Below are 17,613 nucleotides of genomic sequence, written 5' to 3' on the forward strand. Positions count from 1 at the left end.
CTAACTGAAACTAACAGGCTCAAGGGGCTGACTGGCCTCCTCCTGTTCCTATGTTTACTATGTGTCCTCAGTGTAAATAGGCAACAGAAAAATAATATGGAGGAGACACAGTTTGGAAGAGAGATCTGTTTAATACCAAATCATTTATAGGGTCAGTGTGATTTGGCCATTTCACTTTACTTTTTGAAATGATAAATAAAGCCTATATCCTTTAATCTGTTGCCACATTCTTCTCATAGTAGCCCTTTAAAATTAAGAGCAGATGCTGAAGGAAGAGTAATCCCGTGGACAACAGTGGTGGAAAATGGAAATACATAAAGAGAACCTAGAGGGACACAAGGTTCAGCCTCACATGCATAAGCAATATTCAGCCCATGTAATGCTCATTCCCTCAAGTAGCTGACATCACAGCACTTGGCAGCTGTACTGCTTGCCTACCACATTTTACATTTTATGAAAGCTTCCATCTCTCTCAAGGAGAGGAAAAACAAAGATAAAGCATGAAAGTAATCAGTAAGACCAGGCAATAAAACAAAAAGCAAAATACTGCAGATGTTGGAAATATGAAATAGAAACAGTGAGGGATCACGGAGTAGCAGCTATCAACGAAGTCTGGATTCGACAGAGTCTATAATTGGGAACTTGGTAAGTGAGGGGATTTTTAAGGGTTGATCTCTATCTAAAATTTGACTAAGTTTGGCATCAAACATTTAACTTAAATTTAATCTTAACTTGCAGTTTTCAGTTAGTGGTAAACAAGCAGCCTGAAGTGGCAGTTGGTCACCTAGTTAATTGAGTGACTGGTTAGAACTGGTAATCTACTGTCAGCTCTGGCTGACTCAGGTGATTGGCATTCTAGCTAGCATAAATTCGGAAGGGTTTTGCTAATGCACGGAGTAGCAGCTATTGACGATGTCTGGTTTTGACAGAGTCTATAATTGGGAATTTGGTGAGTGAGGGGATTCGGTGCAGTAAGGGGTGAGGTGCATTTGTTTAGACAGCAGAGAGGGGCATACAGAAAGCGGGTCACAGCAACAAAACAAAACTGCAGTGTGACGTCACAGGTAAGGCAGCTAGGTGGTTGGTGGTGAGTATCTCTTCTGCTTTCTTCTTTCTTAGGACTGTGGGCTCAGTAACTTATAGCATAAAACTAGTTTTTTTTAAAAAAAACTAAACTTAATTTAATAAATTAAACAAGGCCAGTATTTGGTTCAACCTAAAAATAATTTGATTGGCATTGTAGTAATCAATTAAATAAATAAACGTTATGACAGGGCAGGAGATGTGTTGCAGCTGCAATACGTGAGAGCTACGGGACAGTTTTGTCCAGGGCGACTACATCTGCGATAAGTGTCTGCAGCTCGAGGAACTTCGGCCCCGAGTTGAGGAGCTGGAGTCCGAGCTGCAGACATTGCGAGGCATCTGGGAGGGAAGAAAGTTACTTGGACACTTTGATCCAGGAGGCAGTCACACCCCTTAGACTAAATACTGTAGAATTGGCACGTGGTCAGGGACAGGAGTGTGTGAATGCGAGTGAGGCAGGTACAGGGATCCAGGAGGTAGCATTGCAGGAGCCTCGGCCTCTGCACTTGTCCAATAGATAGCCCTTGTGGACAAGTGCAGGGACTGCAGGGAGGATGAGCAAACTGGCCACAGCACCATGGTTCAGGGGGCCATTCAAGTGGGAGGGGGGGGGTTAGTAAAAAGGAATGTGGTTGTAGTAGGCAACAGTATAGTTAGAGGGATAGATACTGTTCTCTGCAGCCAAGAGCAAGAGTCCCGAAGGCTGTGTTGCCTACCCGGTGCCAGGGTTAAGGACATCTCCTCAGGGCTGGAGAGAAACTTGGAGTGGGAGGAGGAGGATCCAGTTGTCGTGGTCCACATAGGTACCAACGACATAGGTAGGACTAAAAGAGGTTCTGCTGAGGGAGTTTGAGCAGCTGGGGACTAAATTAAAAAGCAGAACCACAAAGGTGATAATCTCCAGATTATTACCTAAACCACAAGCAAATTGGCACAGGGTAAATCAGATCAGAGAGATGAATGCGTGTCTCAAAGATTGCTGTGGGAGAAGTGGGTTTCGATTCATGGGGCACTGGCACCAGTACTGGGGAAAGAGGGAGCTGTTCCATTGGGACGGGCTTCACCTGAACCATGCTGGGACCAGTGTTCTAGCAAACCGAATAACTAAGGCGGTAGAGAAGGCTTTAAACTAAATAGAGGGGGGGGGGGGGGGGGGGGAGGGCTCAGGTGGGGCAAAGTTTAGATTGATAGAGAAAAGACAAGGAAGTAGTACAGGAAAGTGATGGGGGTAATGATAAACAGAGTGTGTCAGGAAGGGACAGAGCGTACAAACATAAGAGTGCACTAGCAAATGGGGCCGGGGTAGGAAAGAATGGTAAAAAGACAAAATTAAAGGTTCTTTTATTACGAATGCTGCGTGCATTCAGATAGATAGATGAATTGACGGCACAAATAGAAACAAATGGGTATGATTTCGTGGCCATTACAGAGACGTGGTTGCAAGGTGACCAAGGTTGGGAGCTAAATATTCAGGGTTATTTAACATTTCGGAAGGATAGGAAAAAAGGTAAAGCTGGTGGGGTAGCTCTGTTAATAAAGGATGAAATTGGTATAATAGTGAGAAATGATCTTGGCTCAGAAGATCAAGATGTCAAATCAATTTGGGTGGAGGTAAGAAATAGCAAGGGAAAGAAATCACTGGTGGGAGTAGTATATAGGCCCCCTAACAGTAGCTACACTGTAGGGCAAAATATTAATCAGGAAATAAGGGGGGCTTGTAAAAAAGGTAATGCAATAATCATGGGCGATTTTAACTTTCACATAGATTGGGCAAATCAAATTGGCAAAAATAGCCCTGAGGAGGAGTTCATAGAGTGTATTTGGGACTGTTTCTTAGACCAATACGTCAAGAAACCAACCAGGGAACAGGCCATTTTGGATCTGGTAATGGGTAACGAAACAGGATTAATGATCTCAAAGTAAAGGATCCCTTGGGAAGCAGTGATCATAACCCGATAGAACTTCACATCCAGTTTGAAAGTGAGGATCTTGGGTCTGAAACTACTGTATTAAACTTAAACAAAGGCAATTATGAAGGAATGAGGGCGGAATTGGCTAAAGTGGACTGGGTAAACATTAGATGGTATGATGGTGGATAAGCAGTGGCAAACATTTAAAAAGATATTTTATGACTCGTAACAAAAATATATCCCTGTGAGGAGGAAAGACTCCACAAAAAGGGTGAACCAACCATGGCTAACTAAGGAAGTAAAGGATGGTATCAGGTTAAAAGAAAAGGCATACAACATGGCAAAGATTACTGGTAAGCCCGAAGATTGGGATAACTTTAAAAACCAGCAAAAGGATGACTAAAAGAATAGTAAAGAGGGAGAAAATAAATTATGAGAGTAAACTAGCAAGAAATAAAGAAACTGACAATAAAAGCTTCTACAAGTATATAAAAAGGAAGAGGGTAGCTAAAGTAAACAATGGTCCCTTAGAGGATGAAACTGGGGAAATAATAATGGAAAACAAGGAAATGGCAGAAGAACTGAACAGATATTTTGTTTCTGTCTTCACAGTAGAAGTCGCTAATAATATTCCAACAATAGTAGAAAATCAACGGGCAAAGGGGAGGGAGGAACTAAAAACAATCACTAGAGATAAAGTACTAGGTAAACTAATGGGTCTAAAGCCTGTCATGTCCCCTGAACCTGATGGCCTGCGTCAGAGGGTCTTAAAGGAACTAGCTACAGAGATAGTGGATGCATTGGTTGTAATCTTCCAAAATTCACTAGATTCTGGAAAGGTCCCAGCGGATTGGAAAACCGCAAACGTAACACTCCTATTCAAGAAGGGAGTGAGACAGAAAGCAGGTAACTATAGACCAGTTAGCCTAACATCTGTCATTGGGAAAATGCTAGAATCCATATTAAGGAAGTAAATTGTAAACAATTTTACAACACCAAGTTATAGTCCAGCAATTTTATTTTAAATTCACAAGCTTTCGGAGACTTCCTCCTTCCTCAGGTAAATGTTCAGGATCTCCTTGAAGCCTACGCATTTATACATATAGAACAATACATGGTGTTTACAGACTGCCCCTGCAACTGCCCGTTGCCAAGGCAATCACCGTGTTCAGACAGAGAGGTGTCACCTGCAGAACCCCCGAATACACATTCAACAAAAAAACAAACAGGGAAAAAAAAGAGAAGAAAAACAGAGAGAGGCAGAAACATCCGGAAGGCAGAGAGAGCCAGCAAATGACCCATTATAAAGGATGCCCCAGAGCATGGTACATTGGCGAGACCATGCAGACGCTGCGACAACGGATGAACGGACACCGCGCAACAATCGCCAAACAGGAGGGTTCCCTCCCAGTCGGGGAACACTTCAGCAGTCATGGACATTCATCCACCGACCTTCGGGTAAGCGTACTCCAAGGCGGCCTTCGAGACACACGACAACGCAAAATCGTCGAGCAGAAATTGATAGCCAAGTTCCGCACCCATGAGGACGGCCTCAACCGGGATCTTGGGTTCATGTCACGCTACACGTTACCCCACCAGCGAACAAATGTTATCTATTTTTAATATAATGGGTCATTTGCTGGCTCTCTCTGCCTTCCGGATGTTTCTGCCTCTCTCTGTTTTTCTTCTCTGTTTTTTTTCCCTGTTTGTTTTTTTGTTGAATGTGTATTCGGGGGTTCTGCAGGTGACACCTCTCTGTCTGAACACGGTGATTGCCTTGGCAACGGGCAGTTGCAGGGGCAGTCTGTAAACACCATGTATTGTTCTATATGTATAAATGCGTAGGCTTCAAGGAGATCCTGAACATTTACCTGAGGAAGGAGGAAGTCTCCGAAAGCTTGTGAATTTAAAATAAAATTGCTGGACTATAACTTGGTGTTGTAAAATTGTTTACAATTGTCAACCCCAGTCCATCACCGGCATCTCCACATCATTAAGGAAGTAGTAACAGGACATTTGGAGACTCATAATACAAACAAAGAGAGTCAACAAATGTTTTTATGAAGGGGAAATCATGTCTGACAAATTTATTAGAGTTCTTTGAGGAAGTAATGGGCAGAATGGATAAAGGGGAACCAATGGATGCAGTATATTTGGATTTCCAAAAGGCATTCGATAAGGTGCCACATAAAAGATTCCTGCACAAGATAAGAGCTCATGGTGTTGGGGGTAATATACTGGCATGGATAGAGGATTGGCTAACTAACAGAAAACAAAGTCAGGATAAAAGGGTCATTTTCAAAATGGCAATCTGTAACTAGTCGGGTGCTGCAGGCCCAGTGCTGGGGCCTCAACTATTTACAATCTATATCAATGACTTGGATGAAGGAACAGAGTGTCTTGTGGCCAAATTTGCTGATAATACAAAGTTGTGATGAAGACACAAAGTGTCTGCAAAGAGATACAGACAGGTTAAGCGAATGGACAAAAATTTGGCAGATGGAATATAATGTGGGAAAATGCGAAGTCATCCACTTTGGGAGGAAAAATAAAAAAGCAAAATATTATTTGAATGGAGAAATACTACAAAATGCTGCGGTACAGAGGGATCTGGGTGTCCTCGTACATGAAATACAAAAAGTCAACATACAGGTGCAGCAGGTAATCCGGAAGGCAAACGGAATAGTGGCCTTTATTTCTAGGGGGATGGAGTGTAAAAGAAGGGAAGTCATGCTACAACTGTACAGGGTGCTGGTGAGACCACACCTGGAGTACTGCTTACAGTTCTGGTGCCTTTATTTAAGGAAGGACATACTTGCATTGGAGGAAGTTCAGAGAAGGTCCACTTGGTTGATTCCGGGTATGGAAGGGTTGTCTTAGGAGGAAAGATTGAACAGGTTGGGTCTATACTCATTGAAGTTTAGAAGAATGAGAGGAGATCTTATTGGAACATACAAGATTCTGAGGGGACTCAATAGGGTAGATACTGAGAGGATGTTACCCCTCATGGGGGAATCTAAAACTAGGGGGCAGAGTCTCCTAATAAGGGGTTGCCCATTTAAGATGGAAATGAGGAGGAATTTCTTCTCCCAGAGGGTCGTGAATCTTTGGAAATCTTTACCCCAAAAAGCTGTGGAGGCTGAGTCATTGAATACATTCAAGGCTGAGTTTGACTCCCTTGCTGATCAAAAATTTATCTAAGGATATGGGGAAAAGGCGGAAAGCGGAGTTGAGGTAAAAATCAGATCAGCCATGATCTCATTGAATGGCGGAGCAGGCTCGAGGGGCCGAATGGCCTACTCCTGCTCCTATCTCTTATGGTCTTTTGGTCTAACAGAAAATGCCGGAAACACTCAGCAGGTCAGGAAGGTTTCAGGTTCTGGATCGCCTTACTGCACATTCCAGACCCTTGGTTAGAACTCAGAGGGTCACAAGACCTGAAATGTTAACTTTTGTTCTTCCTTCCACAGATGCTGCCTGACCTGCTGAGTCTTTCCAGCATTTTCTGCTTTTAGTCTAGGCAATAATCAGGCCAGTCCCACTTCATTTCCCCAATAAGCAAAACTATAAAGTCCTGGATGATATAAACTTCTGGTTCACTTACTTTCCATTGGCTATTAATATCCAAGTGCCAATTCGTCAGGAACCGCATGGTGGTAATATTGCTCACAGGCAATTTTCACAGGGTCTGGATCGCCTTACTGTACATTACAGCAACAGGGAGAGTTCGGCATATTACAATTTACCTTCACAGCCATATCATATATACTTACTCTTGGACAAAGTTATACACAGTTCAGTAACTCTTCCCCCAGTAGTTCCAGTGTTGCTACCAAAGGGGATTGGTCCAGATATCTCAAGTACATGGACTGTCTCACTGTCGGATGACAATTGCCAATTAAAAATTAGGATCCTCTGCCATCTTGGATTTGTGTGCTCTGCTGCCAGGCACTTTTTGCAGTTGTGTCCAAGCTTCGGTTCTGCCTCAATCTCAGCCACTCAAACAAAACCTCTACCCTTCTCCACTCAGCTTGACGCCTTTCCTTGCATTCTGTCCTGAACTTAACATCAGAAAGATAATGGAATCCTTACTCAAAGATGTAATGGAAAAACATCTAGAAACTGAAAATAAATAATATCAGCACGGATTTCAAAAGAGAAGGTCATGCTTGACCATCCTTATTGAATTCTTTGAAGTAATAACAGAAAGGGTAGACAAGGGTAATGCAGTAGATGTAATATATTTGGATTTTCAAAAGGCCTTCAATAAAGGTACCGCATAAGGTCAGAGCATGTGGAGTCAGGGGACAAGTAGCAGAATGGATAGCAAGCTGGCTACAAAACAGAAAGTAGGGGTTAAAGATACTCAGTCAGGCTAGCAACAGGTGGGAAGTGGTGTTCCACAAGGATCAGTGCTGGGACCATGGTTGTTCCCCATTTATATAAACGATTTGGACTCGGGAATCAGAAGTATAATTTCAAAATTTGCAGACACCACCAAATTGGGGGATATAGTTAATACTGAGGAGGATTACGACAAAATACAGGAAGACATTAATAAACTTGCAGAATGAGCATTTAATTAGCAAATGAATTTCAATACAGATAAGTGTGAGGTATTACATTTTGGTAGGAAGAATAATGGGGCCACAACATACTGCTTGGATATTAAGAGTCTAAATGGGGTACGGGAGCAGAGGGATCTGGTGGGGGGTACAGCTACACAAATCACTAAAAGTAGCGAAACAGGTTAATAAGGCCATAAAAAAGGCAAACCAAGCACTGAGGTTCACTTCTAGAGGGATAGAATTGAAAAGCAGGGAAGTTATGTTAAATTTGTATAGAACCTTGGTTAGATAACATGGACCACTGTGAACAGTGCTGGTCTCCATATTATAAAAAAAGGATATAGAGGCACTGGAGAAGGTGCAAAAAAGATTTACTAGGATGATACCAGAACTGAGAAGTTACACCAATCAGGAAAGGCTAATAGGCTGGGGGTCTTTTCTCTAGAAAAGAGAAGGCTGAGGATTGACCGGATAGTGTTCTTTAAGATTATGAAAGGATTTGATAGGGTAGATGTAGTGAAGATGTTTTCACTTGCAGGGGAGACCAGAACTAGAGGCCATAAATATAAGGTAATCACTAATAAATCCAATAGGGAATTCAGGAGAAACTTCTTTACCCAGAGGGTGGTCCGAAGGTGGAACTGGCTACCACAAGGAGTAGCTGAGGCGACTAGCACAGATGCATTTAAGGGGAAGCTAGATAAACACGAGAAAGAAAGGAATAAGGATATGCTGATGGGGTTAGATGGAGTAGGGAGGGAGCAGGTTCGTGTGGAGCATAAACACCGGCTTGGAGCTGTTGGGCCAAACGGCCTGTTTCTGTGCTGTACATTCTGTGTAACTCTCTTGGAAATAAAAATATTCTTCTCACCTTTCAGCCCATGCTGCTGCTCCTTTTATTCTATTTTTTCCCTCTGTTCACTATCCCACTCAAATGCACCAGTTGGCTCCACCCATTCAACTGATTTCTGAACTTAGTTCTCCCTCAGTCTTCATTGGTGCTGGCATCTCTCTTAAAAAGATGAATGCAGCTACTGGCCAATCAGAACTGGTATTAAATATAGGACTTGGACAGGATACCAGACCATTCCAACCTCCCCAGAGCAAGCTACTTAGTCCCGTCAATACCAGGAGGCACAAGCCGAAATGGACTTAAATTTCAATGACAAATTAGTTTAATTTTCCTGGTGTTTTTTATCCCCCCTCAAAAAATGCGTATATCTCCAGGTTGGAGGATCAGATTTAGCACAGGAAGCTGTACATAAAAAGGTGCATCAAACCATACAAGAAACACATGCACTACAATGTCAAGAGGAAAATCACATTCCCTCCTTTCCTTTAATACTAAATTGATAATTTGGTTTACCAATGCGGGTTACCACAGTGGAAAACTTTAAAATAACAGTGATGATTTTGTGAAGTAGTCACTTAACTGTGCTATTCTGTTATCCATTTTAATTGTTGTATCAGGTTTGGCAAGAAGCCAACAATGAAATGCAAACTGGATTGCAATTACAGTACTTCAAAAACAGTTACACAGTTGTTATGGACAATAAAGTGTATTTATGTCATTTGCTTCATTACAATATACACATTACAATGCAGCACAACAATTTTTTTTTAAGGCTGTTACACACCAAACTGTTGCAATTTCACTCTGGGAATCTTTCGGCCCATTCAGCATCACAATTACTTTCACCTCATCATCAAGAGAAAGAATCTTCTGCTTTAGAGGTGGTGTTTCCATTTTTGTTGCCCATGGGTTTGTGCGCCACTAAAATATGGTAAAGTTATAGGCATCACAAAACTTGAACATTAGCACCTGGTGAGGCGCTTTCCATAACGAAACAAAAGCGCTCGTCACACTGATTGCCAAAAGTGCCTCAGCTGTAGCACCTGAACGGCTCTTTTTTTTTTATTCGTTCACGGGATGTGGGCGTCGCTGGCAAGGCCAGCATTTATTGCCCATCCCTAAGAGGGCAATTAAGAATCAACCACATTGCTGTGGGTCTGGAGTCACATATAGGCCAGACCCACAGAATTGGTTACGAGGCAATTTTCACAGACAAAAAATGCTTGTAAAAAGAGCTTAACATGTTGATCGGCTTTAAAACACAAGCGAGTAAATCCAGACTTTTGTAATTCATTTAAACATTTTATTAATTTAAGTTATTCTTTTAACAAGGACAGCTATCATTGGAAAAGATAGGAAAGGGATTTGTGCATGGAGTTGTTATTCTCAAACGTTTTATTCTTTCATCTGTTATGCATTTACGTAGGCTCGACTGTATCAACATGGAACTGGGTTGCCAACAGATTCTTCTGAATCTCGTGGCTAAATCCTGTGTTACTCTTATTTGGTTTTAGCTTTCTTCTAGCCCATGGAACATGTTTCAATCTCCTTCCCTCCAAAATCCTTAAGTTGGACTTTTATGCTTGAGAGTTATTCTAAACCTCATGACACTGTTGTAACTTTGGAAGTGTTTTTTTTTAAAATTATGTTACAAAACCACAAAAAAAGTTAACAATTTTGTACTAATCTCAATATTAGCATCAATTCAGTTAAAGAAGGAGCACACTAAAAAGGCACAAAGGGAAAGTTTTTGAAAGGGCATAAGACACATCAGCTGCCAGACAGTGCAAAATACTAAAGCATCAAAGCTTTGCACTAGAGATTTATCTTAGAGATTTAGGGTCCTGATTTCAAGGTGTCACCCATCAGGAGCGATGCAAACAGTAGGAGTGACATTAAGAAATCTAACAGACTGAGGGAAAAAATACAATTTCTACAGCACACACTAGATACAGATATTTCATAGATTCCAGTTGGATCCCTAGCATTTGAAACCTTACCTTTATTTAGGATCCAGTTTCTCTGTGGGAAAATTAAAAGTACTAGAATCATAGCAACTGACCATTTTGGCCTAATCAGGCACACGGATGCTTTAAAAGTGGAGCTATTTAATTTCCCTGTATCCTTTTGAATTCTACCGTTTCAAGTATTTATTGAATTCCCTTTTAACTTACGTTACAGTTTTTGTCAATAGCCACGTATGGTAAAGCATGCCATGTGGCAAAAATTCTAACTTCCCCTTCATTCTTTTAGTGATAATCCGGAGTCTATGCTTCTCCTCGTTACCGATTTGACAACTAGTGGAAACACTTATTCGCTGCTTGCTCTTTTAAAACCTCTTAGACTTCCCTTTTAACCTTATCAATTAGTTAACCACCCCCTAACTTTTCTACTCTTTCTTCATACATATAACCTCTCATTCCTGATATCATTCTAATGAATCATAGCCATGCTCCATCCAAAGTTCCAATATCTGTTCTCTAATGAGGTGCTCAGGATTGCACACAATACTCCAGCTGTGGTCTAACCAATATCTTGTACAAATTCAACATCACTTCCTTACTTTCATATCGTGCCCCAACTTTTAAAAACCCAGATTCAGGCGGAGCCATGTTTAGCCGACTAGGGGAGTCGAACTCAAGATTTGGCCAACTTGGCAGGAAAAGGACCAAGCTGGGAACTGGGGAATGCCAACATACCTAGTTTGAAGCCAGGAATCACAGACTTGCAGGCCTAACCTGGAGTCCGGGGGCGGGTGACAAATCTTCCTCGCAAAATGGAGGCAGTCCTCCAAAGCCAAGCTTGCCAACCCCACCAACCTCAAAATGATTGGATGAGGTTCAAGACCACCCTCTCCCCTCCACCCCCAAAACTTTTAAGAGTTATAAAGCAGAAATCTAAGGGTACAGGTATGTAGATTTTCAATCTTATTAGGATATACTTCCTTCCGCCCCCCCCCCCCCACAAATGTACTGCTTCACATTTTCCTATATTGAGCTCCATCTGTCACCTATCTGCCTATTGCACCAGCTTATCCACATCCTCCTGCATTCTTGCTATTTTGCAATGCCCATTTTAGTAACAGCCATCTTCAGTATTACTTCTCCTGCCTATATCCATATTTTCATATAAACGGAAAACCAAAAAAAAATCCCAATATTGATCCCTGGGCACATCCGTACCCCACATTCCACTAATAAGAGCATCCAAGGGTCAGAATGGTATTAAAAAGGTATTAAAATGCAAATTACCATAATATACGATGCACTGAAAAAATGTCCCCAAGCCATGCTGAGAATTACAATGATCCCAAAACAGGAAAGTTAGGATATTCTAACAATGTTTTGATGGGGCTGATGATTAAGTTCCACAAGACTAACAAATGTACTCCAAGCATAAAGAAAATACACAGAATATTTTCAAAAATATGGTACAAAATAGGATTGTGATTTTTACATGTATTAACTATACGATGCAACTGAGCAGGCTGAATCTAAAACCCAAAATACAGAATAGATCGCCAATGTCCAAATGGAATGAGATGCTTTAAATGTACATACTTCAGGAAAGTATCCCATACTATGGTTCAATGCTGGATTCCTGCACTTGGAAATTATAAAATCAATGGTTGTAATGGTACACTTCTTAAATGCCTTTTGATTCCAATGCAAATGATAGCTAATGCTTTGCAATCCTCCAACATTACTGGGAGAGATAAGTACCAAGCACCCTAAAATTGTCAACATTCTGGATACAGCAGGCTTCTAAAATACTTGATTGTAGCGTTGAATTTCTGAGGCTTTGTAAATATATCCCAACATTCAAATGTAAGGAATCTTACAACACCAGGTTATAGTCCAACTGTTTTATTTGAAAATCACAAGCTTTCGGAGGCTTTCTCCTTCGTCAGGTGAGGTCGTCAGGCCAGCCCAACATTCAATAATTTTTGGGGGTCCAGTTATTCCATCTTTTTTTTTCTACAAGGATACTATAGGCTTTAACCAAGGAAACCTTTAACTGGACAACTCTGAAACATGGAAAAGAAATACCAGAAACTCCTCAGGCATTAAGAATGCAAATGACCTTTTTGTGTCAAGTTGTATGAAATTAGCAAGTTCCAACATGCCCACTTCACTTAATGCTTATAAATCTCTTCCTGGTCTGACTAACCACAACATCGTTAAAAGGATAACTTGAAAATCCTGGTAACAAGCATGGCAACATTTGAAGAAAAGTTTGCACATTAGTTTCAAACCACATGAACAGGAAGCTCATAAAATAGCAATGACTGTGCATCTAGTGATAAATTTTTGTTGCCAAGTTCACTTATGCTATTTACCCAACTCCTTTATTTGCAGGAACAGTTTACAAAAACGCACCGAGGATTTTGATGTAGTGCCACATTACGAGTGCTGGTGTTTACACTCGTGCCAGCCAAACCCTTTATAAATTGCAAGTGTAACTACAACAGACTATTTCTAGTCCGAATATATGCATGAACGCAATTTATATTGGGAAAAACTTTACAACAGATACAGGGCAGAATCCACAACTACGTCTTGCATTGAGGAAGACTTGAACACACTCATATCTTGGTTGCCAATGTCAAAATAAAAACACTCGTGCATGCCCACTCCAAAAACTAATCACTTGATAAAATACCTGCTAGAACCTAAAACATTAACTTAATTCATAAATTAATTTACACTTCAAAACAACCAAGCAGCTCCATGGTGAAAGGACTGTAACTACATTCAAGGGGTTGTTTACTTGACCACGGCAAATTAGATGCAAATATTAAACCAACCATGGTATGCAAGGGAAAAAAATGTATCACCTATTCAGACACATTTATGTATTCATTTGCTTTATTTGTGTATAAGTAAACATCTATGTATTTGGTTGTAAATTGCTTTGGAATATCTTGAAGACATGATAAAATGCAAGTTCTTTCTTCGCTCAAATGTCATCAGTTAGGAATGCCACTTGCTAGAAATTTCAGGTCTACACTAGATATTCTCCCAGAGACAGTGTTAACCATCACTCCCATAAGTGGCCCCACATGCCCTATGATCTAAGAGAACCTTTACTGTTCCAATATCTAGTTTATATGATAGCTAATCACATTGCCAACCAAAAACTGCCATGTTGAATGGGGAAGCTCCTCATCCCTCCATGGCACAGACATTGCCTATTCAGCTAAAAACCCTGTTATGCTGAAATAAATGTAACCAATCCAACATTATAGATGTGAATTGTTCAAAAATGTACTCACGAAATCCATTATCTCAAATTGATGTGATTTGTGAGAAACACAATTATGTTAATCACTTTGTCCGGTCACAGCTGAGAAGCATAAACAAGATTACCAGGTAATCTGTGTTGCTGGTAGTTAACCCCTTAATAGGAAAATATTGGGCCAAATCTTCCTGGAAAAATAACAGCACATTAATAATGCACGCCATTATTAATGCGCAAATCGGCCAACATTAATAATGCACGCCATTATTAATGCGCAAATCGGCCAACCAAACTTATCCCTGTACAATGTTGCAAGTTATCAGTTACAGGCTTGAGGCGGGAATAATTCAAATTTAAACTGGTTCAGTTTGAACACAATATAGATTAAAATTTGAGAAGTGGGACATTCAAAAATCCAGCAAGTCCCAGCAACTCTTTTTTGAGATCTATTAACAGCTGTTCTGTTCAAATCAGAGTTTGCTCGGAAATTTGCATATAAACAAAAGTATGATGCCCAAAGTGTGATGGGAAAAAGATACGCTAGATGCATTATCTATAATATCTTGCGTCTAACATGTATCCATCATACAAAACAAAAATCAATGATTTCCAATTAAACCAAACATAAATCACTGTCTGATCAGATCTCCAATTTCTTTCCAAACCCTTCTAGTGGCCATGTGCATCCTCCACCAACCCAGCACCTCCCCCTTGCAACAGCATAACCTCCAATTCGCCATGAGCAATAGCGCAGATCGGCTAATTTTAAACAATAATTGAAACCATAGTTTTTTCCAATAAGACTTAGCATTCTCCCCAGATGAGGGTAGAAAGATAACCAACACTGCATTACTAGGTGAAAGATCTCAAAGTGAAGCACCCTCATTCATGCCTTATGAAACTTCTCCATTAAAAAAAAGGGTTGGTTCTAATTTAGTTAGACACCATTACCCATACACATGAAACTCAAGGCAAGTTATAAATAACAAAACTAACAGCTGCATCAATTAATAAACTACAACCCCCACTCCCATAGAAATTAATACAGTCCCCACCACTTATAGTGGGCATGTTCATGCAAACGGGATTTTCCTGCTATACACGATGGCCAGTATGATGTATGACAGGCTTAATGGTGAGCTTTACCGTCACTGTGTGCTTAAATCACATAAAATGAGTCTTTAGTATCAGCAGTTTAAAAAGCCTATTCCAATGCTCTCCTGGCCGGCCTCCCATCTTCCACCCTCCATAAACTTGAGCTCATCCAAAACTCTGCTGCCCATATCCTAACTCGCACCAAGTCCCATTCACCCATCACCACTGTGCTCGCTGACTTACATAGGCTTCAGTCCAGGAACACTTCGATTTTAAAATTCTCATCCTAGTTATCAAATCCCTCCATGGCCTCGCCCCTCCCCAACTATAACCCTCCAAGATCTCTGGGCTTCTACAATTCTTGCCTCTTGCGCATCCCTGATTTTAAATCACTCCACTATTGGCAGCTGTGCCTTCAGCTGTCTAGGCCCTACGCTCGAGAACCATCACTCCCTCTTTCCTGCTCCTTAAAACCTACCTCTTTGACCAAGCATTTGTCACCTGTCCCAATATCTCAAGTGGCTCGGTGTTAAATTTTGTTTGAAAACTCTCCTGTGAAGCGCCTTGGGATGTTTACTATGTTAAAGGCGCAATACAAATGCTAGTAGTCGTTGTTATAACATACCTTTGAAATGGTGGAGATTGTGAATCGCCATGAAATTAAAACACAGATATTCAGAACAAAATGAGAAAATGCAAAATAATATAGAATATTTCTGTAGGAATAGTTGTCTGACCGAAAGATGAAAACAATTAAATTAAACACTTCAACTTCATTAGCTCATGCAGTCATTTGGCTATTGGTCTCAGTCTTGTACCATTGTTAATGTTTGATCTCACAGAAGTCGGAATCTTGGAGGCTCTGTATTTCATGCACGTTATCTATTTGCATTAATGTCAACTTCAAGCGGTGCCTGAGTCTGTAGCTCCACCGCTTTAATACTGAAACAATCACTGAGCAGCTAACTATCCTGTTCTGGATTGATCTAGTATGGTAACAGTGGCTAGTGTCAATCCAGTGGGCTGAATAGCGAGTTAGCACCACTGTTTCTGCCCAAAATAAACAGAGCACTTAAGACGCTATAACTGGCAATTTTGAAATTGGCATTAATGCAAATGGACAATGGTTATCATTTTTTGTCTGATATAAGCGACTGCCCGTTTTAAAAGGTGGATATTTTAATTGGTGGCACTGTACATTGCCAGCACATTTTGAAATTTTACTTACTATGTTCTATTTGTTACATCATTCAGTAAAGGATGCCCCAGCATCTACTTCCTCCCAGGCACTTTACATATACTTAAAAGATACTGAATTACATGACAGAGTTTAAGCAGCCAATGGCTGATCAATCGAAAGATGGAATTGATCTGGAATTCTTAGCTCAGCAACGCTATTAAAAACAGAAATGTTGCTCCCAACAATATCAACACTTCAAGGATCAGAAAGTGCAGTACATTGGAGCATAAACATAAGGCTAGGATTTGGGTTTGTGCCTATAATACTCCATTTGGCTTGATTCTTAATCTGAGCTGTTATGGGAAAGCACCCAGCATAGGCAGGAGCTTCCCCAACACAGGAAAGGGTAAGGGTGGGAAGAAAATCAATTTGAACCATTCTTGTGCTTTAATCACAATGAAACAATGTAGTAGGAACAGTTCATCTTCTCTTCCAGGCACAGCCATTACATGGTCTTGGGGGAGGGGGAAGGAGGGAGAGGGAGAGAAATTGTACAATCAGAAAAAGACCACCAAGGAAAATTTACTTGTAGAACAACATGGTAACATCATACCTGAATGGCAGATAAGGAGGGTTCTTTCCTGCTACTAGAGATCTGTAGGCCTCTTCTGGTGATTTTTGCAGGTAAATTACCTTGTTAAAGAAAGAACACAATAAGTCTAATTTACAATTATCTACCAGTCCTTGCAATTGTTGCGCAGACTATGCCCTAATTTTTCAAATTGGCATTAACCAGTTTAAAATAAATGGGTTAATGCCAGTGTTAAAATATAAAATCAAAAAATCTGGGTTTATGTCCTCAGCTGGACAGAACACTTGCATCTCATGTTACTGTTCAGCATATTCAAATAAAAACCATTGTATTCAAGAGTTTGACAGTTTTAGTCCCTTGTTTATGGTTTCTAGGCACTGTAAAGTGCCAAGCTTCAAAAGAGTTGTGTTCATGCAAGAATAATCTTTACAGGTTTTAGTTGAGGGCTAATAGCACTGGAACTCTAGCTCAGCTTCAAGTGACAGTCTTCCAAATCACTATTTTAACTGGACTTTTGAAAACCTGCAGAACTTTGAACATTTACAGAAAACATGCAGCAGGCTATGGTACTTAAATGTCTGAATACAAATAAAAGTGTGCTTAAAAGAAAAAGACAACAGCAGCAATTTTCCACAGAGCAGATCTTTATCCCCAGGTGTGAGGAGTCACATTGAAATTAAACAGAATAAAATGTCCTCTTTCTTTGAAGCTGCTAATCAGACTACAGCACCTGAGTGTAATAGAAGCAGAATATAAAAACTAAGTCAAGTTCGTAGAAAGCCCAGTTACAGCTCTTCCAGCTCTTCCCACATAGGTATGCAATGTCAACTGAAATTGTGTAACATACAGATTAGGGGTTTGTTATGCAGGAATGTTTAGCCCTTTTTTCCCCTGGTTGCTGAGAGAATGGGTAGATGAGCTGCTATAGACTGCAAGCAATACTTCCTCACATCCAGCCCTTTGGAGATGCACAAGCATAGTTCAACTGAACTAATCGTTAAGGCATCACTTGGCGTGAAGATCCAGTTAGCACGCTCACATCCTCTTTTGAAGCCAGACATCCATCACACCAAGTGTTCCTGCATCCTATT

General features: G+C 40.7%; 1 protein-coding gene across 3 annotated transcripts in view; it reads right to left on the reverse strand.

Annotated features, from left to right (window-relative positions):
• The window catches only part of cdc14ab (cell division cycle 14Ab), a 128,487-nt gene that overhangs the window by 81,515 nt on the left and 29,359 nt on the right, over positions 1-17,613 (reverse strand). For all 3 annotated transcript variants that reach the window (XM_067990587.1, XM_067990585.1, XM_067990586.1), the window contains exon 5: positions 16,544-16,623. In XM_067990587.1, coding sequence (XP_067846688.1) covers positions 16,544-16,623 — 80 coding nt within the window. The remainder of the gene's footprint in view (positions 1-16,543; positions 16,624-17,613) is intronic.

Source organism: Heptranchias perlo, chromosome 9 (assembly GCF_035084215.1).
Source record: "Heptranchias perlo isolate sHepPer1 chromosome 9, sHepPer1.hap1, whole genome shotgun sequence".
Classification (NCBI taxonomy): Eukaryota; Metazoa; Chordata; class Chondrichthyes; order Hexanchiformes; family Hexanchidae; genus Heptranchias; species Heptranchias perlo.